Below are 25,092 nucleotides of genomic sequence, written 5' to 3'. Positions count from 1 at the left end.
TCTTTCATGAAGAAGGAATATTTGGTCTCTCCCCTAGTGAACAAATATCTCTCTCAATAAAGCCTTTAAAACGTACGAAAAGACTTTTATTAATTGATTGCGTTTCTTGGTCACTCACTGATGATAATCTAACTGCTTTGGTTATGAAAATCTAAGAATCATTCATATTAGATTTACTTAAAGAAATCTTTCATATAATTTAAATCAAATAAATTAAATAAGACACTTTATTTATTTTACAGATTTTTTGCCACTCAAGAGTGCTAAATAGTCAGTTTGACAATATAGACCAACTAGCTGAGCTCCCGGCATTTCCTTGCCAAAAAGTATGCTTAAATATGATATTTTAATTTATATAGCTCTTATATGTATTCATATTTATCATTATTTCGCATTTATTATTATAATCAATTTTCTATTGATTATTATTTATTATATTGTACCCAATATATAGCAGTGATTTCAAAAGTGAACAATATGACTAGAGCACCATCAGCTAGAATTGAAACCAAAATATTTAGTACTCCAGCCTTAGTTATTACCATTTAAGCTATCATCAGATTCATAAGAAATAGATGCAAATTAACCAACTATGACATATAAATGCTTATTTGTGCATAAAAATGTATATTTGCGCATAAAAATGCAATCATCTGACCCATCTCGCACCACTCTGCAAACTTACGACTCGGGGGAAATGCACTTTGAAAAACTAGAAACAGACACCAACACACATTTGAATACATCCATTCTGTTGAGTTTGAAATAATCTTTTCGACTTTATCATTATCCTTTTTTTTTTACATGGTTTCAAGTCGAGGCACCTTCGTCCTAGATTGCGCATACCTATATCTCATTGCATTACAAACTGTTAATATTCTTCCAGACATCATGAGAAACGGGAAACTATTTTGGATAAATGTGATGTCAAAATATAAATACAAAAATATATAAACAAGCCGTGCCATATTTTGGAAGTCACAAATCAAGATATATTACTTCATGATAAAAACGAGGTACTCACTCAGATCCATGCAAGATCGGAATAACTTCTTTGCCTTTCTGATGGCAATGGCTTCATCCTTTGTCGAGCTCTCCTGCAACAGAGCTAATAAAAATATAATTATGTGTTTTTATATAGGGTGTATCAGTATAAACTTAAAAAAAAAACACACAAACAAAAAAAAAACGTTGGATTTCCCTAGAAGAAAAAAGCAAAACTGATGGCAATAAAAACGAGTGGCTTTATTTTTATCTTTTTCATATTAAACAAGATGTATTGCAACTTGGAAGGTTAGATATTTATTTTTATAACTTACTATATATATATATATATATATATATATATATATATATATATATATATATATATATATATATATATATACAGGGAGTCTCAAAGGGTGAATAGATTCACTCACATTTCGAATGACGATGAAACATTTGTTTATCAACAGAGTGAAATGGAGAGCTTCAATAAATGTAATTGACGAATCATATTCGCAAATGTTCGAAATCGATGACCATTATTGTTCACACAACGCCGATAACAGTTTAATTGTGAGTACATTTTTGTGGCACATGGCATATTTAAAATGAAAATTATTGTAGTCTCCTGTTTCATGGATATAACTGTCCACACGTTATAAAATATGCAGACAAAACCTGTACCCAAAGATTACATGACAGAGATGCAAGGTCTATGGACGTTTATTTATCAACAGGGTCTTCATTTATTTATATATTCATTTTATCATTTATTATTTGACTTTTCTTCATTTAAACAAAGCGTGTTGCCACTTAAAAGATGGGGCCTACTATTTTTGTATCGTATGAGGAAATACATCATATGATGTTCTTATTTTATATTTTATTGTCTTCATTTTTGGCAAACAAATTTATATATATATATATTTTTTAGTCATCGACATACAGTTCTGTTTCATTGTATCACAACTCATCAGTGCCGCTAGACTAGCATCTCTCCCAAGCCAAGGATTGAACCTAGAACCGTCGTGTTGACAGTCGGCAGTTCTCTCACTCGACCACAGAAGGGACCCCCGCAAATAACTCGTTGGAATGTCTATTTAAATAGACATCCGCCACCACTTTAACAGTGCTCAAACCGCCTGTTTGTAAACAAACAACGAGCTTCGCATTTTTTAGCCAATTAAGTAGCGAGTGAGATTATTTATGACAGTGCTCTACCCAAAGATTGGGGCTTAAAATATATTTGTAGTCATCGACATACAGTCATGTTTCGTTGTATCACAACTCATCAGTGCCACTAGACTAGCACCTCTCCCAAGCCGAGGATCGAACCTAGAACCATCGTGTTGACAGTCAGCAGTTCTACCGATCAACCCACGGGACCGGCGCCCATAAGTAATCTCGTCAAATGTCTATTTAAACAAACATCCGTCCACACATATATATATATTCAAATTCAAATGGCGTAATGAAATAAAAATATAAGGTATTTGCAACTTTTCTTCCAATTTTTGGATTTTTTAATCATATCCAAACGCATTTTGTTTCCTTTTCGGAGATTGATTGTTGCTATTTCATCTGATGAGTTAAGGAAAAAATAGATTAACTGATTGCTATAATAATTAAGTGATTGATTTTGTGCTACGAAACAGATACTGTCAAGAATTGTAAGTGTTAACTGAATTAAAGGAATAAATAGTAAGAAGATGGTCAATATCATGAAATTTGGAATACAGACTTTTGTCATTCATTCACTATATATATATATATATATATATATATATATATATTTATATATATATATATATATATATATATATATATATATATATGCAGGGTGTTTAAAAATGTACTCACACTTCGAATGACGATAAAACGTTTGCTCATCAACATGAAATGAAATGGAATAGCTTTAAGTACAGACGAATCATGTTGACAAATGTTCAAATTGATGACTATTATTTTTTGGTTTTTGGACTACTTCGTTTGGTCATATGTTGAGAACATCATTAACGTGAATTCCCACAACACTAAAGCAAGCCTGATCGCTACTATAAGCCGAGTATTTTCCGAACTCCAACCAGCGAAGGTAATTTCCCAGTTCCGGGCCTCTATCGGCGCGGTGATTGAGGCTGAAGGCAGCTACATTAAATAGATATCAGCTCTACTACATAATCAAGTTACCCAAATTAATTTTTTCAATAAAAGTTTTAAAATAAACAATATTTTTAATCGTTTTTTAAACGTAAATAAATTTAATTAATGTCCCCGTACGTTGGCACATTAAATAAGTTCCCCAATAGAACTCTTTATTTTCGTCACAATACTATTTAGATTGCTATCGATTTACTCCTGAAGAGATGATAGCCGAAAGAGCTCTCGAGAAACCTCCGCCTACTATTTTATTTAAAACCATATACAAATTCTGTACCTCTAAACATTTATTTAAATATATATATATATATATATATATATATATATATATATATATATATATATATATATATATATATATAGGGCGTCTAAAATGTACTCACACTTCAAATGATAAAACTTTTATGAATATAGAGTGAAATGGAATAACTTTAAATACAGAAGACAAATGTAATTAAAGAATCATGTTTGCAAATGTTCAAAATCGATAACCATTATTCTCAAGACAATAGTTAAAGAGTGAGTCCACTTTTAGGCACCCTGCACATATATAGAGAGATAAATAGGTAGATAGAGACAGAGATTATGAGAGAGGAGAAGGTCGGTGAGAGAGAGAGGAGAGAAAAAGGTAAGAAAATAGATAGAGAAAAGCTGTTTGTTTTTTGTTTTTTGTTTTTTTTGTAATGTGATACATACTCTTGCAATTTACTGGTTTGCTTCCGGAAAACGCCGAGTAAACATGGTTGCTAACAATAAAACCTTCCTTAATGTGTTTCAGAAGTCATTTGAGAAACACAATGTAAACAATTACATCAACTAGTCTATATATATAAATTGGGGAATAATGCCTTGGACTCACCAATAATGCGATCACTAACGGTGCGTCGAACAGTATTGAAGGTTCCAATACTCTTCTGATCCGGGGAAATTCGGTGGGACTTGATCCACGTGTCACAGGAGTGTTTATAAAAGTCATCGCACGGATTAACCGTGGGATCTATTGAATCCAGTATTTCCGATGCTGTTGGAAATAAAGAAAAAGAAATGAGTTCTGTAATGTTTCAAAGATTTAAATCATTCAAGCGAGACATGTGGAAAGTCTGCGGTTAATAAAATAAAACTGGTTTACCGTCAGAATTTTTTTATCTCCAACAAATACATTTTTTAATCATGAATTTGAGTTCTTCTTGACTTAAGAGGATAAAGGGAAAAAATCATGAAAATGTTAAACCATGCATAGACCTGTACTTTGAAGACCAGTTGGGCTGACAAGCCATAAGAGTAAGAAATATTTCCAATACAGATGTTTTTTTTTTTAAGGTGATTTGAAAGTACAATTTGGCGGTAAAGGGTTGATATTTGATTGCTCCCTATCAGAGCAATGTGTAACACAAGGTCAAGGAAGTAGAAGATAGGCAAGCTCCCCTAAAGGAGGGGCAGACTTGGCAATAAAAGGTTAATTGTAATTATTGGGATTATCTGGACTACTATTTTCATCAAGGTTGTCATTTTAACGCTGTTTCAGCTGATGTAACCTTCGATCTTCTTTAGACGCATGTGTAGCCAATGTTGACATAATGAGCCACAAATTTCATAAGAACGTCAGAAGTCATATCAGTTGAAAATCATATGAGAATGAGAATCATATCCAAGATGAGTCGGATTTATGAAAACTATCGAATAGGTTTTATGTATTTTTTCATTTGATGCGATCTTTTGTGTTATTTGCACAACCTGTAGCATAGTGGATAAAGTACTTGGTAAAATTCAGTTGTAAAGTGACACTCTTCTGAAGATTGAAGGCTCAATCCTCAGTGAGGAGACATTCAAAATACAATTGCAGACTACTTCAAAATTCTATCCTGTCATAGCTCCCATGGATTAAAAAAGGTTCCTGTGTTCAACAAGATGCACCAAAAGAAGGTCTGAGGTTACATCGACTGAAACATTATGAAAGTAACACTCAATATGGGAACAGTAGTTCGAATAATTCAAATAATATGAATCATTAATCCTAATCTAAAAAATTCAGAAACATAAAAGTAAATCCATATGATATTCGTGACGTTTTCGATTGGATTGATTCTGGTGTTAGCATTGGTTTACACGATTATTTCTAGGGCTCTGGAAGGATTACTCACAGGAAGGAGCACGTGAAGGTTGTAAACCCCCGATCATAAATAAATGTGATGCTATGTGTTAATCTTTGGGTTAAGACCATTAAGTTATCTTCAATGCTATTCTTACCTTGGTCGTTAACTTTACAACGTTTTCGCTGATATAATCTCCCAACTTTGTTATACGTTTATCTTTTAGAACTTGGGAATCTTTATATGTACTCAGAATCTCTACTATTATATAAAGTCACTTTGTGTGTGTGTGTGTGTGTGTGTGTGTGTGTGTGTGTGTGTGTGTGTGTGTGTGTGTGCGTGCGTGCGTGTGTGTGTGTGTGAGAGAGTTCCTTCCTCATAGATTCCTAAACAGCTGAGCCTATATTTTGAAATTTCACAAAAAGCTCATTTATATCCCTGGCAGTGTTCTTAGATAGGTTTTGTACCGAAATTCATCCAATAAATATCGAAAATCGAAAAAATCGGATCTTAAAAATAACTTCTCTCTTACAGGTAAAGAAATACTTTTTACAGGGGAATATTTTACTTTACACCGTCCAAGGGAAATAATAACATTGCAACAAATCATTTCTTCTTAAAATAGCTGACTATATAGCTTAGTGAAAGAGCATTTGACTACAGATCGAATGATCCTTGTTCGAACTCGGGTGTACTTCACCATTTTATTTTAATTTGTTTTGATTGATGAGTTCAATTTACAATAAAAGAAGAGGCACCATTTAAAATCGCTGCAAATCATTTTGTCTTTGCATATTTTAAGATTAAACATTAATCAGAAGTGACTTTTCCAGGGCATTCATCGTCAATCCCAAATATCAGTTGACGTAATATTGTAAACAAACACAGACAGAATTTGATGAACGACATTATCATTATTATTTTTCTATTGTTTTTTTTTTTTTCAAATTAGTCCAGCAGGCAAATTATTATTCCTTGTAATATATAATAATAAATAGAGGATTGATTCTATAATAATACATATGCAATCTGCATAAATTAAAATATCATGTTTAAGTGCAATTTACGACTGGGCAACGCCGGGCTTGCAGGTAGTTTTTTTTTGTTTTTTTTTCTTAAATGGATAAAATATGTTTTGTTTATGTTTTTATTTTCTCTTCATTTTCCGGTGGTATGTTAAAAAAAAAATTTTGGTAATCACTAGTAGAACCTGTGGAAATTCCATGGAATGTGAAAGATGTGAATCATTTATATGTTTTGGTAAAACTGATATATTTAAATTAGTTTGTTGAACATAAAACTCAATAACCTGCAGTAAATATGAATTTATAAAAATAGTGTCCATTGTATTTTAGATATAGACTTGAACCAAATGAGATGAATTAATAAATACTCAGAAAGTAATATTGTGTTACATAGTTCAATACAAATAATAAAATTACATTGTAAAAGACAATCTTTAATTTACTCCTTCAGTCCAGAATCTTTTGGCAAACAATGTTCTTTTTCCCCATATTTCTTTCGAATGTTCTCTTTTTTATGTAACGCTTTGTTGACTTCTTTCTGGAGTAAAGAACCGCTGAACATTGAAATTACTACGAGTTCTTTTTTCAGGCTACATCAATGTACCATATTCTTGTCCAGGTTGCCAGGAACAAGCAGAACACAATATAGATTCGTTTAGTTAAAAATTGATATAACATGATTTGATTTTCTAAAATATTCAAATTAACCTTACAAAATAATATGTTCAAATATGTGACCAAGCTCTTTCTATTCATAATCATCAACACTTTGACCCTTATCAGGCCCCAATTGAAATGAACGGCTCTCGCCTTGAGGGCACTCCATGTTTAGACAATCTTCTTGGTCTGACTTTTACTTCTGATCTGTTGCCAAGGTAGCTGGAAAAATGGTTGGATCATTCTACCGCTCCAGAAGATATCTAACTGCTGATGCAATCCTCTACCTGTATTAGAGCCAAGTACATCCTAGGATGAAGTACTGTTGTCACATCTGGACAGAAGCTGCTCAGAGCAACCTATCCTGCCAGAGTTCAAAACAGACTTCACAATCTAGTAGGCGATGCTATTTTCTCTTCCCTGCAGCCTCTTTTCCACAAAAGACACGTTGCCTCTGCTCTATCGTTATTTTCACGGCAAGTGTTCGACTGAGCTCAAATCTATGGTCCTCCTTCACCAATCGTTCACAAAAAAATTTGTCTAGCTAAAATCACTATCAATAAATTCCCCCACTCTCTTTCGGGGCCTAAACCTAAATGTAGATTCCACAGCTTCTTTCCTAGAACTGCCCGCCTGTGGAAGTCGGTTCTGCTGGTCTGCTTTCCAGCTGAGTACGATATCATTGTCTTCAAGTCTAACATAAACAAGTTCTTAGGAACTTCTAGCTAAGTCTTATTATTGTACATACCTAGAGCAATTATCCACACACATACACACACACACACATATATATATATATATATATATATATATATATATATATATATATATATATATGGCATAATTATGTTAACACAGGTTCTCTTCAGATCACCAAAGTTAAGCAACGTTGAGTCTGGTTAATACCAGATGGGTGACCATTTGGGAATTCTAGGCGCAGTATGTGCTCTTCACTTATCTTGGCGCTGTTTTCAGTCGTCCTGAACCTCCACTTGTCACTGGTATTTAACAATGTAGACTCAGGATAGATGTAATTGGAAATTGCACAACTCTTGCCACAAAGAATCCACGTATGGGCACTCTTACAGTGGGTATCGATAGTCTGTCAAAACTGAAGGAAGCCACCATATATATATATATATATATATATATATATATATATATAATTATTTTTTTTACTATAATAATTAAATACCTACAGACACTAGTGTTTCATCCTTTCGGGAATCTTCAGTGCAGGGTGTCATGATTAACACCAGTGAACGATTCGAACTTGCCAACATGAGACATCTCTGGCTCGATTAGCAAAGACTGTATCCATTCGGCTACCATTAACCGCATGAAATAACGTTGAATTTAAACATTTTAATTTTAAATGTTCTTTACGTCAGTCAGACAGTGATCTAATCGTTATACGATGATCTATGCATAAGAGCTAAATTGACCGACTTTAATTCAACTGAAAGTGCTCAACGATAAGAAACGAATTTCTTAAAGGGGTTGTTATAATTATTTTTTTACTATAATAATTAAATATATATATATATATATATATATATTAGTGATGGGACGATTCTAATATTTTTCCCAATTCCAATACAATTACCGATTCCGCACGAAATTTTCGATTCCTATACATTTACCAATTCTGATTCCGCTTCTTAGAGATCTCTAAATATTTAATTATGAAGTTGTTATTTTTCCCGATTGCCATAAAAAAAAATCGTGTTAAATATGCACATATTTTCTCAAACGTAAAAACACACTTGTGTGGGGGTTTGATTTATAGATTTTAACGTTACTCGTGGTTTAAAATTAATGAATATATATTATTTTATTATGACTACCAGTAGTGAAAGGTTTTGTTTTGAACGGAATTAAATAAAAAAAAAATAATTAACAGAATCGTTTTGGGCATTGGAAAATATGCATAAAATTTTCCAATTCCGATACCAATTCCAATACTCCAAAAAGTTCTGATTTTTCTGATTCCCGATTCCGATTCTGATTAATGGTCCCAACACTAATATATATATATATATATATATATATATATATATATATCTATATATATATATATATATATATATATATATATATAAATGGGTTAAGAAATTCCAACGAAAGAAAGATGTATATTTAAATAAGGGGGTAGTCACCAACAATGTGTATTTTTTAACATTATTTTATTATTCCGTGTCTTGGTATTTCATTGAAATTATGTTTAGATCATTGTAATAATGTTTTTAAATCACTGAAATGGTTTTTAACGCGTTTCAGAGGTTCTGTGAAGCGTCCTCTTCAGAAATTATTTTCAAAATGTTGAAAATAATTTCTGACGCTTCCTTTCAAAAACAACTTAAAGGCTGGTAAGAAGTGAAAGTCAGAGGGTGCAAGGTCAGGAGAGTAGGGAGGATGAGGTACATAACCACTCGCCCATGCTTCTGATCTGGCGACATGTGAGTTGTGCACCGGAGCGTTGTCCTGCAGGAAGAGGGTACCTTTGCTGATCTTGATTTTGATAGCTTCCCTTAATTTCCTCAAAAGTGAAGCATAATAGGCTCCTGTAATTGTGGTACCCTTTGCCAGGAAATCTGTCATCACTACTCCGTCCTGGTCCCAGAAGACTGTGAGCATGACCTTGCCAGCGGAAGGCTGCACCCTTGCCTTCTTTGGAGGTGGTGAGCCCAAGTGCTTCCACTGCATTGACTGGGCCTTGGTCTCTGGATAATAGTGATGGACTCAGGTTTCATCTTGTGTAATCAGTCTTTTGAAAAACTTTGACTCATCTTCTTGGCACATCTCCAAATTCATCCTCGAGCACTCGATGCGTTCTTGCTTCTGGAATGGTGTAAGCAACCTGGTAATCCATCTGGCAGACATCTTATGCATATGCAAATGGTCATGAATGATAGTTTCCACAGACCCTGTACTAATCTTGACATCTTTGGCTATTTGGTGAATAGTAATGCGCTGATCTTCCAAAATGGCAACCTCAACTTGACGGACAGATGTCTCATCAATGGCAGAAGGGAGGGGGCGACCAGGTCTGGGAGCTGTTTCTACAGACTTCCGACCATGTTTGAATTCACGATGCCAGTTTTTTACAAGGTCATATGATGGGGCATTATCACCATAAGTTTCTTTCATTTCATCAAAAGTCTCCCGTAGTGTGTCCTTTCAAATACAAAAACCAGATCACTGCTCGACATTCAACAGGCTCCATTTCACACCTGACTCAGTTCAAACACCTGTAAAACAGAAACCACAATTAGTTCAGAGCTGTAATTTGCCACATAACCCATAGATATATAAATCAATGCACATGCAAAATTTCAGCTAGATCAGACAATGGGAAGTAGATCAGGGGCATTATTTATTGTACGCCCCTCGTAACAAATCAGTAATGTGCAATGGAGTTTGGGGTGTTACAAGGAGGAATTGATGAAAGATGAAACGTGAGCTGTAGCCAGTTGCCTTCTTCTAGATCATGAATTGCACGTGCTAACATATTTGGCAACTGTGCGTTGCATACAAATCTCATTGCGACCACATTTTTCCCAGTATGTCGCCTACGCAACTGCTGTTAAATATGTTGGTAATAGTAAAAAGTCAAGTCCAAAGAATTTCCAACCGTCATGCTCTCCTTCTCGGAATTCTCTGTATCAAACCCCAACGTATATCTGTTACATCTGCCGAAGAGACACGCCCTCACTCTCACAAGCTTTTTATTTGAAAAACCGACTGCATCTCATTTTCATATTTCCCTCAATTCTTGTTACATCATGTGACCACCAGTTCATAAATAGTGCGACGGTGCTTCTCTATAATTCCATTACCACTTGGGCGGTATGCAGCTCTAAATTATAGACTAACGTTCCACTTGATCAAGTCGACGTTCTCAGATCACGTCTCCAAGAACTCCAAGTCGATGTTATTAAGCATCTCCGCTGCTCCTTTTGTCTTGATTTGCTTATCACCAGACACCTCCGATTTAATCCATGATGCCACTGTTGCAGAGTCTGTGCTAATGCCCATTATCTGTAGCCCCTATTTTAAAACCAGATTGATGCCCTTCATCATAGCATCGAGTTCTGTAAAATTGATACGGGGGTTATCATCCTTCAACAGTCATTTCTCCTATTTCTAATACTACCCCTAATGCCAATTGCTAGCATCACTCCATATTACCCCTTCATAGCTCCTTTTATATGCCATTCCCATTTTACGGGGTCCATTTTGTTCACTTCTGCAATGACTTCTTGTATCCTGAGCTGCACTTCTTGATCAATTGCATCCTCTTAACTGCCTATAATAAAACTCTCTCTTGGTCAAACCATCCTTGGCCTCAGGGATCTCGTTTCCTTGTCCAAACATCAAGTTTCCTGCCTTATTGCGTTGTAATCCTAATCCCAAAGACATTCCATTTTCCAATGACTCGGACGGTTTTGCCATCAATCCATATGTTTGGACATGATCTCTTACTCTCTCCACAGTCACCTCGGTTTCGTTCACCAGTACAACATCGATGTAAGAGCATGTACCTCTCTTCATCTTTGGCCAACAGCATCTTAAGAACAGCCGTTATGATTTCCAGTGCAGAATTCAGTCCAAATCTTAATTTGGTCGAACAATAAATTTGACCTTTATACTCTACCAATTGATACTGCCATAGCTTTTTGCCAACATGAATTTGGAGGTCAACTTTAAATCCACGATTTTAGTTTCTTATTCCATTCTTTTCCAGTCCCTCATGACTTTTTCACACATGTCAATTCCATCTTTTGTGTGACAAGCTACAAACTTGGTTAACTCCCTGAAATCCAACACTTAATTTGACCTTTATACTCTACCAATTGATACTGACATAGCTTTTTGCGTACATGAATTTGGAGGTAGGCTGACTTTAGGTCCACGATTTTAGTTGCCCATTCCATTCTTCTCCAGTTCCTCATGACTTCTTCACATACGCCAATTCCATCTTTTGTGTGACAAGCTACAAACTTGTTTAACTCCCTGAAATCCAACACTGGCCTAACTTTCTCCTTAATAGGTTGGACCACAGCCATGAGTGGCAAAATTCCTTCGACCTTCCTTGACCACAGTATCATTATTCCTTCATTTAGCCACCTCAACTTCCTTCTCAAACTGCGATCCTATATCTCTTTTGTAGCAGCTAATCTGATTTGTCAACACAGGTGGTTTCGTCGTCCATCGCATTCATCCTACCGTCCATTTATCACCATCAAAGTAGGCCTGAAAGTTCTCATCCTCAATCACACATGGCCTGGGTTTTGACCTTGAATGGTATTGCTTTTGACCCTTGAATGGTATTGCTTTTGACCCTTGAATGGTATTGCTTTTGGTTTTGACCCTTGAATGGTATTGCTTTTGACCCTTGAATGGTATTGCTTTTGGTTTTGACCCTTGAATTGTATTGCTTTTGACCCTTGAATGGTATTGCTTTTGGTTTTGACCCTTGAATGGTATTGCTTTTGGTTTTGACCCTTGAATGGTATTGCTTTTGACCCTTGAATGGTATTGCTTTTGGTTTTGACCCTTGAATGGTATTGCTTTTGACCCTTGAATGGTATTGCTTTTGGTTTTGACCCTTGAATGGTATTGCTTTTGACCCTTGAGTGGTATTGCTTTTGACCCTTGAATGGTATTGCTTTTGGTTTTGACCCTTGAATGGTATTGCTTTTGACCCTTGAATGGTATTGCTTTTGACCCTTGAATGGTATTGCTTTTGGTTGCATTTCTTGCCATTCTTGCAGATGCACTCTAATTGCTAAACTTCACCTGGCCTTTAGCAATGGTAGCTCCTCCCAATCGGTATATCACATACAGGCCCAGTACCGTGTCAATTCCTGCAATAAGCTTATTCAGTACAATCATTTTTAGTCGCACAAACATATTCCTCACCACGATCTTAGCATCAGCATCTCCACAACATTTCACTTCTCTGTCACATACTGCTCTAATGTTGCTGATTCCATTCCAAGTGTTGGCGACATTTGTAGTAACAAGCATTGTTGTACAGCCGGTATCGACAAGAGGTCTAGCCGTCTTTCCCTTAATAGTGACCATAATCTGTGACAACAAACTCTCACATGCCTCTCCAGTACAAAAGGGGTGACTACTGGCGCAATAGCCGTTACTCATTTCATGGAAGTGAAGAGCAATTCCTGCTAATGGTCTCCATCTGGTCAGATCAAAAACAGATAATGGTTGCGGTTTCTTAGTCTCTCATAAGATGGAGTCTATCCGACATCTGAATTATTTACCGGTAAATCTATGACTTTGTTTCGTTAATGTTCGCCCCTCTCTACTTTGATTGTTTGCCGCAGAGGCTGCAACTGCCCCTAGTTCGCCGGACTGTTTTGCCAGCACTCTAGCATGCCTCAAAATCTCCTCCACCTCCATGGTTACAATTTCAGAAAGTCGTTGCAGTTCCATAGAGATGTGGTCAGGGAAACCACTTACGAAAGCCAGTTTAACAGTCTTCTCAAGGCTGCATCCTGCATATCCAGCCAATCCCGCTAGTCGCCTTATCTCTGCCGCATATACATCTACCGACTCTCTAGTCCAGGTAATTTTTCTGAGTTATTATAAGCCTCAAAGGTGCTCTGAAAATGCGGTCTTTAATCTGTTCTATATACACTCAGCAATGGTCTGATCTGTCTCTCCCATTTCTAGATAGACCGCTAGAACATTTCCTTCCAAATACATTGAAATAAATGTGACTATGTCTTCAATCTTCTGCAGCTTTGCCATCAACTTCAGCATGTTAAGCCACGTGACCACATCGCCTTCCCTAGTTAATGGCCTTAGGATGTCGCTGTTTAACTTTACTCGTTCAGCCATTTTAGTGTTGTGCCGAAATAGCTTGTAGTTAAATATGTTAGTATTATCAGAAAGTAAAGCCCAAAGAAATAATTCCCAACCGTCATGTTCTCCTTCTTGGAATTCTCAGTATCAAAGCCCAGCGCACATCTGTGAGAAACTTCTGCCAAAGAGACACACGATCACTCTCTGACACACAGGCTTTTTATTTGAAAAACCGACTGCATCTCACTTGCATATTTCCCCCAACTCTCGTTACCTCACGTGACCACCAGTTAATAAATAGCAAGAGCAGCCATTTTTTTCTTTACTCCTTCCCTGAAACGAACGGCACATTGTACGAGGTCAGGTTTGTACTACTTTGTAATCACAAAACCACGTTTCCCTTGCATATTTTTTTCTTCTCTTTTTAGTAAACGGGTTTTATGTATGTTTCCTTTTTATTCGCCTTGTACCCATTGGATGTAATTCTTCCGCTTACACAGGTGGCATATATATATGCATATATCTTTTGGGGTGCAATACCTTTCTGCTTTCACTCCCAATGCAATTATCCCGCCGAATGCTTTTCAACAATTCTCTGTCTGCATTCAACTGTCGGACGATTACGAACTAATATTGTATGTCTTGTTGCAAAAAGGACTTTCCATTCTTTTAATTAAGTTAATACTCCTTTATTATTCTCGTAAATCAATCTCACCACCAACAACAACAATACACTTGCACCGGAATATTGGATTGCCACATTGACGATGACAATGATTAGTTCAACCATATTTCCTTATATGAAGGAGATAATGAGCATTTATTTGCAATTAATTATACAAAATTAGAAACGTAAAGAAATCTATGAATAATTTTTTAAAATACCAACAAAAAAACTATGTTGATTACTTAGTTCTCTTCCACTGCAAGAACTTAAATGCCAGGGTCGGAGAGTGGGATTGAGTAGTCAGCGACCCAGAGGATGGACACTGTCACCTGCAAAAAGAAAAAAGTGCTTGGGCAATCCCGTAGGCATTCCCCGGTGAGGGCGCCTCAGGCGATTAGCAATAAACTAACTCCTTCTTAAAGAAAGAACACAAGGCCTGGGAGGGTGGATTTCCTAGAACTGCACAGAACTAGACCATAACACCACAAAAAAAAAATCGACAAGGACCGGATCATTACAGGAATGGTTTAATCTCTGCTGATTTGGGGGCCCCGGGATAAAAATCCCTAGCCGGAAACTATGTTGAAACAAAAAATAAAATCAACTTACCAGCTAGTAAACAATGACTTTTGAAACAGTATTTTTGTGTCTCAATGGCTGAAATATAAAAAACAAATTCTAATAATATTGTTACAAAATGAAAGCCTTTATTTGAATGGAAAAAGGTTGTGCGGTCAGATCAAACTCAAAGCAATATCGCCAACTATTAATAGGAATAATTCAAATCTCTTTGTAACCAAGTGGGTGTTAGTGCTTACATAAAACAGTGAGATGTCACTTACTGACAGTCCCCAACCAGTAGTCGAGTGTTTAGTCGCTGACTTTTAACAAAATATTAATTTTGTTATTGTTTCGTATTAGCAACATTAGTAGCGTGTATTCAAATTTATTTACCAAACTGACGCCTTTTGATATAACTAATGTATATATATATATATATATATATATATATATATATATATATATATATATATATATATATAATTTATGTAAAATAAAAATTATGTACATAAAAAAATGTTATGCATGCAAAAATATTAAATACGTAACTAAATATATGTAGATATAAATGTGTTGGTGTTATATACAAGCAGGCTAATTCTGTAACGTGGCCGTTGTTAACACTACCGTGTTCGTTACAGTTCAAACCTCTCTCGGAGCCCCACGCCATCTGGCACCGACGAAAAGAAACAAATAGAAATAAATGAATCCGGCTCAACTTTTCTTTTAATAATATATATATATATAATATAATATAATATATATATATATATATATATATATATACTTTTAGTGTACACATATATACTTTTAATATATATTTACATATATATATATATGTATATATATATATATGCCTTTTAATAATAATAATATATATATGTTTGTGTGTGTGTGTGTGTGTGTGTGTGTGTGTGTGTGTGTGTGTGTGTGTGTGTGTGTGTGTGTGTGTGTGTGTGTGTGTGTAGTATAATAGTGCTCATATTGGAAATCATATATTGAGAGATGGCGGAGGCATGTAACGGGTATATGTAATACAAGATATACGATGATAAGATGAGGGAGAGAAGACATTTATACGTGGATGTTTCTTCTTAACACATATATTAGAGAGGAGAGAGGGGGCGATCAGTTCTTATAACACAGGAGGGGGCAGTCATTACTTATGCTGGAGAGGGGAACATATTACTTAAGATGGCTTATACAAAGTTCATTAATAACGATGAGGGAGACAGGTTCATATTAAGGATTACACATTACCTTTTGCTGTTGAATGACGACACGACACAGTTTTACAAAAACATGGTGATAGCTTCTTTATTATTAAGTCGATCTACATGATTAAACGTTCTCCTTTTGCTTCTAAAGGGACCCTCCTCTTGATTATGTCAGCTCTGTCTGATCGACTCTGCTGAATCCGATCTGGACTTGGCTGCCTCCGATCTTCGTCTCCCTGACACGACTGAAACTAACTCCTATACTGAGAATTCATTTTTGCGATGACGTCAATACGTGTGGTTCAAAACGTGACCCACTCACGTGGGGAACTCACGTGGCTGACACGTTCCCCAAACACACTTCTTCAACAAAGAATTCTCACTAACCTATTTTCCCTAACCTATTATTCAACATATTTAAATTGCATTGTTCATTATTTTTTTTGCTTACCTTATTTTAATTCAGTTTTCATAAAAGAATTGAACAATTAAATTCTTTTTACAAACAAACATATCTAAGCTATTTTATATGAAAGTAAACAATACGAAATTCTAACATTCCATTTTCTCAATCTATTTCTGAACCTTGCTTACAAAGTTCGAATCTCGGTCTATCCTAATCTCATTTTCACTTATCTAATGTTCTTCTTACAAGAAAAGGGGACCCTTTTCTTGTAACATATATATATATATATATATATATATATATATATATATATATATATATATATATATATATATATATATATATAGATTTGTTGTTGGAATTTTTTAGCGATATTAACAACTTCGAAACGCTGTTATTTTTTATTTCTTTTCTGCTAATCTTAGCGTGTTTTTAAGAGCTCTAACTTTTACTGAAATTCATATATCTATATGAATGGATCGCCCTTATTTTATATGGAACGTATTTATTTATTTATATTATTCAATATTATTTTTTTATACTTTTATACTTTCATATATATATATATATATATATATATATATATATATATATATATATATATATACTGTGTATAGAAAGTTGTTAGATGAGACAAGACATTGGTACCGTCGGTTTCAAGCCCGATAATTAGGACCGTTTAAGATATCCTTATCAAGCGCTCTTCAGCCAATATTCGTCTATTTTATAACCGGCAGTGTGAAATATATATACCTCGCGAGTTCACGTTTAACTCTCGTTTTGTCAACCCCCCCCCCGTATTTTTATCGGATGGTGATGATTTCATTAACTTTAAACTTTGAATTATTTAAATTTAAAATCTAATTTCAATTGAGTATATATATATATATATATATATATATATATAATTTCAATTGAGTATATATATATATATATACATATATATTGCAATTAGGAAGGGAAGACTTTTATGATTCATGATTAAAAGAAAATTTGTGTATATATATATATATATATATATATATATATATATATATATATATATATATATATATACAGTGATGATCATATTTATTGGCACGGTAAAATAAAAGTTAAATTTTGTCTAATAAATTCTAAAAAGGGATTAAATTAAAGAAAATAACAAAGTATATTATGTATTTTTAACTGGCCTTTCCGATGCAGCAATCGGATTTTAGAAAAAATAAATAACAAAGGAACAACAAACATAATTGCAAAAAACCCTTGTTCAAAATTATTGGCACGGCTTTGTTTTTCTTTTAGTATCAGTATAATATCAATCAATTTCCGGTTTACGTGCTTTCTGAACTTTTTTATAGCCATATTATGCTTGTTTAACGCTAATTCAGTGAATAATTTTTTTCAGATAATTTTTAGATAGCGATTTATTTACACTATTATAAGTGACTAAATTATAATTTTCAATCGCCATGGTTAAAACTAAGGAACACAGCGAAGACGTCAGGAAGCTTGTTGTAGCATGCCATACCAATGGGGAGGGCTATGATAAGATTTCAAAGAAGCTAAACCTTCCCAAATCCACTGTTAGAGCCATAATAAACAAGTTCAAATCGCAAGGCCACGTTATGAGTTTAGAGGGTAGAGGGAGAAAAAGGATTCTTTCCCCAAGAGATGAACGGAAAATTGTTCGACAAGTAAAACAAAACCCAAGGATCTCTGTTGGGGAGATTGTTGATGAACAGAGCACCTCTGGAGTGAATGTATCTCGACATACAGTTGGTAGAGTTTTGAAGAGAGCTGGTTTAAAAGCATGTCGTCCGAGAAAGACTCCCTTATTGAAGCCTATGCACCTGAAAGCAAGGCTAGCCTTTGCAAAACGTCATATTGATAAAGATGTTGCATTCTGGAAACGTGTTCTATGGACTGACGAAACGAAAATAGAGTTATTTGGCCATAATAAAGTGTCTTATATTTACAGAAAATCTGGCGAAGCTTTCCTGCCTAAGAACACCATATCCACAGTGAAGCACGGTGGAGGCAGTTTGATGTTTTGGGGATCCTTTGCTGCCTCTGGACCAGGGCGACTTGTTAAGGTCACAGGTAGCATAAAAAAGGAAGATTATGTTAAAATATTGGATGAATACCTGAAAGACTCTGCTAAAGAGCTCTCACTTGGTCGTCGTTGGTGGTTCATGCAAGATAATGACCCAAAGCATTCGGCTAAACTGACTAAGAAATGGCTTAAGGACAATCATATTAATGTTTTGGAATGGCCATCACAAAGCCCAGACCTTAATCCAATTGAAAATTTATGGAGAACATTAAAATTGAGGGTAATGCAAAGGAAGCCTAAGAATCTTATTCAATTGGAGGATTATTGTCAGGAAGAGTGGGCTAAAATTACTACTGAAGAGTGCAACAACTTGGTTGTAAACTATGAAAAGCGACTGAGGAAGGTAATCAAGGCCAAAGGCTATACAATTGATTATTAAATAAATCGTGCCAATAATTTTGAACAAGGGTTTTTTGCAATTATGTTTGTTGTCCCTTTGTTATTTATTTTTTCTAAAATCCGATTGCTGCATCGGAAAGGCCAGTTAAAAATACATAATATACTTTGTTATTTTCTTTAATTTAATCCCTTTTTTAGAATTTATTAGACAAAATTTAACTTTTATTTTACCGTCCCAATAAATATGATCATCACTGTATATATATATATATATATATATATATATATATATATATATATTCCTTGAATCTTCTCTCCAAAACGGGGGAAAAAGTGAAAATGTTCAATTATGGAAGGAAGTAGTGAGCATTCTTTCGTGCTTTGATAAAGTTCGCTTTTCACGATATGTTGCAATTTTACAAGAACGAGATATTAAAAAATTAGTTCTTAAATCAAATAACAAATTGCAACACTTAATATATAAAAAGTTTGGGTGTACCACCAACCCAAATATTGGAATTAACGATCTTAATTTATCTTCCCATGACTTGTCATCTTCAGAATTAATAGTACTTGATCATGGGTTAGATTTTTGTATTCCTTTGCCCGCTGTTAAACGGGAAGAGGTATTTTCGGAATTTGAAGTCCTCAATGCCCAAGCGGGGAGACTTGCACGAGTCTCTGAAACCAAATCTAGGGATCCCAATGCAAAATTGAATGACCTTGTTCACAGTTACGCCAGTACACCAGTGTCGCATTCTGAGTTTAAATTGCGCAAAGAGCATTTTGCAGTTATTAAAACCCTACGACAAGATCCATCATTAGTCATTACTAGACCAGATAAAGGGTCAGGGGTGGTTATATTAAATCATCATCAGTACGTTGACAAAATGTCGATAACACTAGATGGCAAAGACAAATTTGAAAAATTGGGCCCTGCCGCAACTCATGATTCAACCGCCTCCTTGGAAATCAAATTTCAAAAGAAACTGGTCAAGTGGGTCAAAAAGGGTGTACTTCCAACGAACGTAGCTAGTGAGATAAGACCCTCTGGATCGATCCGCCTAAGGTTATATGGCCTCCCTAAAACCCATAAAGCGGATATCCCATTAAGTCCCATTCTCTCCATGGTAGAGTCATCGGAACACAAGGTCTCAAAATGGATCTTTGACATTTTACAACCTGTTTTACATTATTGTAAATATTGTCTTAAAGATCCATTTTATTTTGCTGACTTTATTAAAAAGTCTAAGATTGTTAATAGATTTATATGCTCTTATGACATTAGCAATCTTTTTATTTGTGTACCTGTTTTGGAAACTATAGATATCTGTGAAGATTTTTTATATCGGGGCCGGATATCACCTCCTCCTATTTCTGAAAACATCTTTATTGAATTTATGAAATTTGCCACGACATCTGTGGAATTTAGTTTCAACAATATTATGTATCGGCAAAAAGATGGTGTGGCCATGGGCTCAGTACTTGGACCGACCATGGCGAATATTTTTGTGGCGTTCTATGAAGAGCGCTTATTATCTGGACCCATAAAACCATTAGTGTACTTCCGATATGTTGACGACACCTTCTGTTTATTTAATAACCAAACGGAAGCAAATACCTTTTTCTCCTTACTCAATGGAATGCATCCTGCGTTAAAGTACACCTATGAGGGAGAGTGCAATTCATCCATAGCTTTCCTTGATGTATTGGTAACAAAAACACCATCTAGTTACCATACATCTATATACCGTAAACAAACATTTACAGGATTGTACACTCGTTGGGATTCATTTTGCCCTAAAAAACGTAAGATAAATCTAATTTGGACCCTAACATATCGTGTCCTTATGATTTGTTCTAAGTTAAAATTAGATGAGGAATTAGAAACAATTACGGATACTTTATCCAAAAACGGGTACCCACTAGATGTGATTAGGTCAGTTATTCAAAGGAAATTGTCCGAATTCTCTCGAATTAAAGAGAATATAGTGGCCAAATGTCCAATTTATCTTCGTTTGCCTTGGTTGGGTACAGTAATTGAGAAATTTGCCAAACAAATAAGTTCAGCAGTTCATGGATATTATTTTGCTGCCAATGTGCGTGTTGTGTTCTCTACGAGAACTTTATTACCATCTTCTTGAAAAGACATTCTACCCCCCACCATAATAGTAACGTTATTTACAATTTTGAATGTGGTTGCGGTGCAAACTATTTAGGTCGAACGACATTAAGATTAGATGGAAGAATCCAACAACATGTCCCAGTAAAATCAGGAATGGAACCTACCGGGCAACGGACGTTGTTACTAACACATACGGGTCTTCAATTACGGATCATTTACTTAAAACCCCGTCTTGTGCAGCGAACTTTATCACGGACTCTTTTTCTATTCTTAGTCGTGCTCATTCACTATATCACCTTAAGATCTTGGAGACTATTCACGGTCGACTTAGAAAACCTTCCCTTTGCAAGCAAAGGGAATGCCTCCTGGGTGTGAACGTGATTGATCTCTAGGGTATTCGACCATAACGCTGTTTTATTTTAATCGTTTCCCCACTTTTTTTCTTCCCGTAAATTGAATAAAACGCAATTTTAATCGCTTTTTCATTCTTTGTTTAAAAAATTCCCTCGATACAGCTTTGAGAACCATTAAAAGTTTTTTTGTTAAAAATATTTAAAATTTACACTCTTAACATTAACTTTCAACCCGATTTTATCTTATTTTATTTTTATTTTATCTTAGTTTGTTTATCAACATAAAAAAACTATTTTCCTTTATATTTTAAATATTTTCCGGATACATTATTCCTAGTGCTCATACTATTAGTGGTGTTATCATGACTTTCTTCATTTTCCAGCTCTTTTTTGAGCTCTCCAGCCAATTCCGTGTGTTTGGTCCACTTCTCCATCTCCTTGATCTTCACTCTGTGGTCTGCTGGAACGATAAACTCTACAATCTGGCAGGACTGTACCTTTTTGTTAACTATTATGATATCCGGTCTTCTTGCTTGGATGGGTGTATCCGTTTGTAATCCATGTCCCATAGTAGTTTGTGAATTTCATTTTCCAGTACTGCTGCCGGTTTGTGCTTGTACCATTTGTCTGTGTGCTCAAGATGCCATCGTCTGCATAATTGCCAGTGTACTGCCTTCTCCAGTTGATCGTGTCTATTATACTAGTGGGACATGTATCAGTGCTAAATCTACATAAAACCCGAATAACAAAAGAGATAGTCCCGCTTTTCAACAGTTCGATACATTCATAATTTACACATTTTTTTTTCATATAAATTATAATATTACGCTACACGCCATAAACATAATCTAATTTATAAAACCCACCATGCCCGCATGTGTGCGTGTGTCTGTCTCTATCCATTTTTTTTTTCAAAAGCGATGCAAGGTCGTAGAGCGGCGTGAGACAGGTCAAATGATTGAAATTTCTTTTTCGAATATTCGTTCTATGGGGGGTTAGTAAAAATAGCTGCTAAGGGGGTGGAAATAGAAAGAAATGGAACTTGGTTGGCGTAAAGCGTGTTATTTATTTGTACGCATGTGCAAATATATACATTTATAGTTAGTTAATTTTTAACTATTTCTTAACTATCTGATGTAATGGTAACAATGAAGGCTGGATCGCTAGATGTTTGGATTTCGATTCTAGCTGATGGCACCTAAGTCATCACTATTAAATATTAGGTACAATATAATATATAATATTCGATAGTGAATTGGCTCTATAATAAATATATACGGATCATTTGGGATATTTTACAACCGGGAAACATCGAGTGCCCAACCAGTCATACATAATCCGGCATGATGACGATGCAAAAACATCAACAATATAGAAAGGGGATGGAGAGGAGCTATTCATCATCATCATCATCATCATCATCATCGCATGAATTCCAAGATTCTATTGTTGCCAATGGTTTCCCTGATATTTTTCTATTCAGAATTCTTTCCAGCAAGACATCGGGGATCACTTGCAGGTTTCTAACATCCAAGGTGAAAGTGATTTTTTTTTTGTGTGGAACGAACTGGATTCAGATGTGGAACACCCAAGTCTTCAGTCTATGTCATTAATCACTACACCATCGTCAACCCCCCATAGGGTGCTACTGAAACCATATTGAAAACGAAGGACACCTTACACGTGATGATTTCTGGGATATCTAATTTATGAAATTCACTATGTCTGTCTGTCTGTCTGTCTGTCTTCATATTTTCAAACTCTATTTCTCCTGAAACAAAAAGTCGAAGAGCGGCGCTAGGAGCTTTAAATGATTGAATTTTTATGGACCGTTCTTTTATGGGTCTTTAGCCGATTAAAATAGTTTTTTAATTGGTAAAAATGGGGGAAAAATGTTATACATTTCGTTCATTCATCTTAGTTTATTTTTAATCAGTTCATATGCGTGTCACGTTGGCACAGTAGTAACGTCATCAGCTTTGAATGCTACAGTTTTGCTTTCGGTTTCGAATCTAGCTGATGGCACCCAAATACGTTTTTTTTTTTTTTACTTTTGAAATCATGACTCTATAATCATAATATATACGAAATCTGGGCAAATTAAAATATCATATTTAAGCGTATTTTACGACCATGCAAAGTGCAACATATAAAAAGGTGCAAATCTAATTTTGTATGGAAACAAGAAATAAATATATCCAAACTCGCAGAAAAGAGAAACTATCAAAATACTAATAACTTCTGCAACATTAAATTGTTTAGATAAACAGTGAATCAGATCAAAAATACTGTTCTGCTTTCCTGCTTTCCGGTTGAATACAACATCGTAGCATTCAAATCTAATGTAAACAAGTTCTTGTTGAGCTGTCTCCAAAATAAATCAACTTTTACCCAATTTACACAAAGATTACCACCTTATATTCATTAACCTTTATCCTCGAATGGTCTTCGGGCCTTGATAAATGGTGACTCCTAAATAAAATAAAAATCTAACCATATGCGTTAAAAGAAGTTAGAGAAGTATATATGTTATGAAGATGTAGCTCGTATTTTATAATATATTCTTGTACACGTCGTTTATAAAACTTACTTTGGGTTTTCGGCCTCGTTGCAGCAAGGACAATCACCGCAATGGTCAATGCGACCACAATGACCAACAGCAAAGAGAGAAGGATCAAGCTGTTTCGCTTGGAAGTTCCAAAACTGTAAATATAAATTGTGAAATGTAAGTTTGCATTTAAATAACAATGAAATATACGAAGATATATATATATATACATATATATATATATGTATATATATATGTATATATATGCATATATATATGTATATATATGCATATATATATGTATATATATATACATATATATATATACATATATATATGTATATATATACATATATATATATGTATATATATGTATATATATGCATATATATGTATATATATGTGTGTATATATATATATATATATATATATATATATATATATATATATATATATATATATATATATATATATATATATATATATAGGAGACAATATGCTTGGAAAATGAAGACACAAAAACTATATATTGGTGAATACAGAATGGTTCATTTATTAAAGGTATACAAACATTTTTTTCAAGGTATTTCGAAGCCTAATGCTTCTCATCAGAAGAGTAGAGAAGATGTTAGGTAACATAATGGGGAGGCGACGTCCAGCGTGGGATTCATCAGGAACGAAATAAATCAATGAAAATATTGATGAGGGGGAATTATATCGCATTCCAAGAGGGCCTTGTGCCTAATTTTGTTGTATGTAATGATTTCTTTGTTCAATTTTATATTGTAAAACTTTTTTCTTGCCTGCAATAAAATATATATCTAAGATAAAGGAGGAGCGTATTATATGAAGTGTAATGCAAAAAGGTGTGTAGGGTTTCTATCATAGTCTTAAATAATGTAAGTAGTTTATGGTTTAAGACTCAAGGGGAGGTATAGGGGTGGATGTGTACTGGTCCTATTTTATCCGTATGTAAGATGTATAGGACATTCATTTGCATCACTAAATTAAAACTCTACTACACGACGCCCTAT

General features: G+C 34.7%; 1 protein-coding gene across 3 annotated transcripts in view; it reads right to left on the bottom strand.

The window, feature by feature from the left end:
* LOC145270282 (endothelin-converting enzyme 1-like) overlaps positions 1-25,092 on the bottom strand; it is a 180,223-nt gene that overhangs the window by 101,667 nt on the left and 53,464 nt on the right. For 2 of the 3 annotated variants that reach the window (XM_080125933.1, XM_080125938.1), the window contains exons 2-5: positions 24,101-24,213; positions 15,024-15,071; positions 4,004-4,165; positions 1,025-1,097 (exon numbers count right to left, since the gene is read on the bottom strand). In XM_080125933.1, coding sequence (XP_079982059.1) covers positions 1,025-1,097; positions 4,004-4,120 — 190 coding nt within the window. In that variant the 5' untranslated portion in view covers positions 4,121-4,165; positions 15,024-15,071; positions 24,101-24,213. Of the gene's footprint in view, positions 1-1,024; positions 1,109-4,003; positions 4,166-15,023; positions 15,072-24,100; positions 24,214-25,092 lie in introns of all 3 variants that reach the window. The other variant, XM_080125928.1, reaches the window with a different exon arrangement.

This window comes from Euprymna scolopes, chromosome 4 (assembly GCF_053919585.1).
Source record: "Euprymna scolopes isolate OS-2025 chromosome 4, ASM5391958v1, whole genome shotgun sequence".
In the NCBI taxonomy this organism is placed as follows: domain Eukaryota; kingdom Metazoa; phylum Mollusca; class Cephalopoda; order Sepiida; family Sepiolidae; genus Euprymna; species Euprymna scolopes.
The sequence above is the reverse complement of the archived record's forward strand: the minus strand, read 5'-3'. Positions and strand labels throughout refer to the sequence as shown.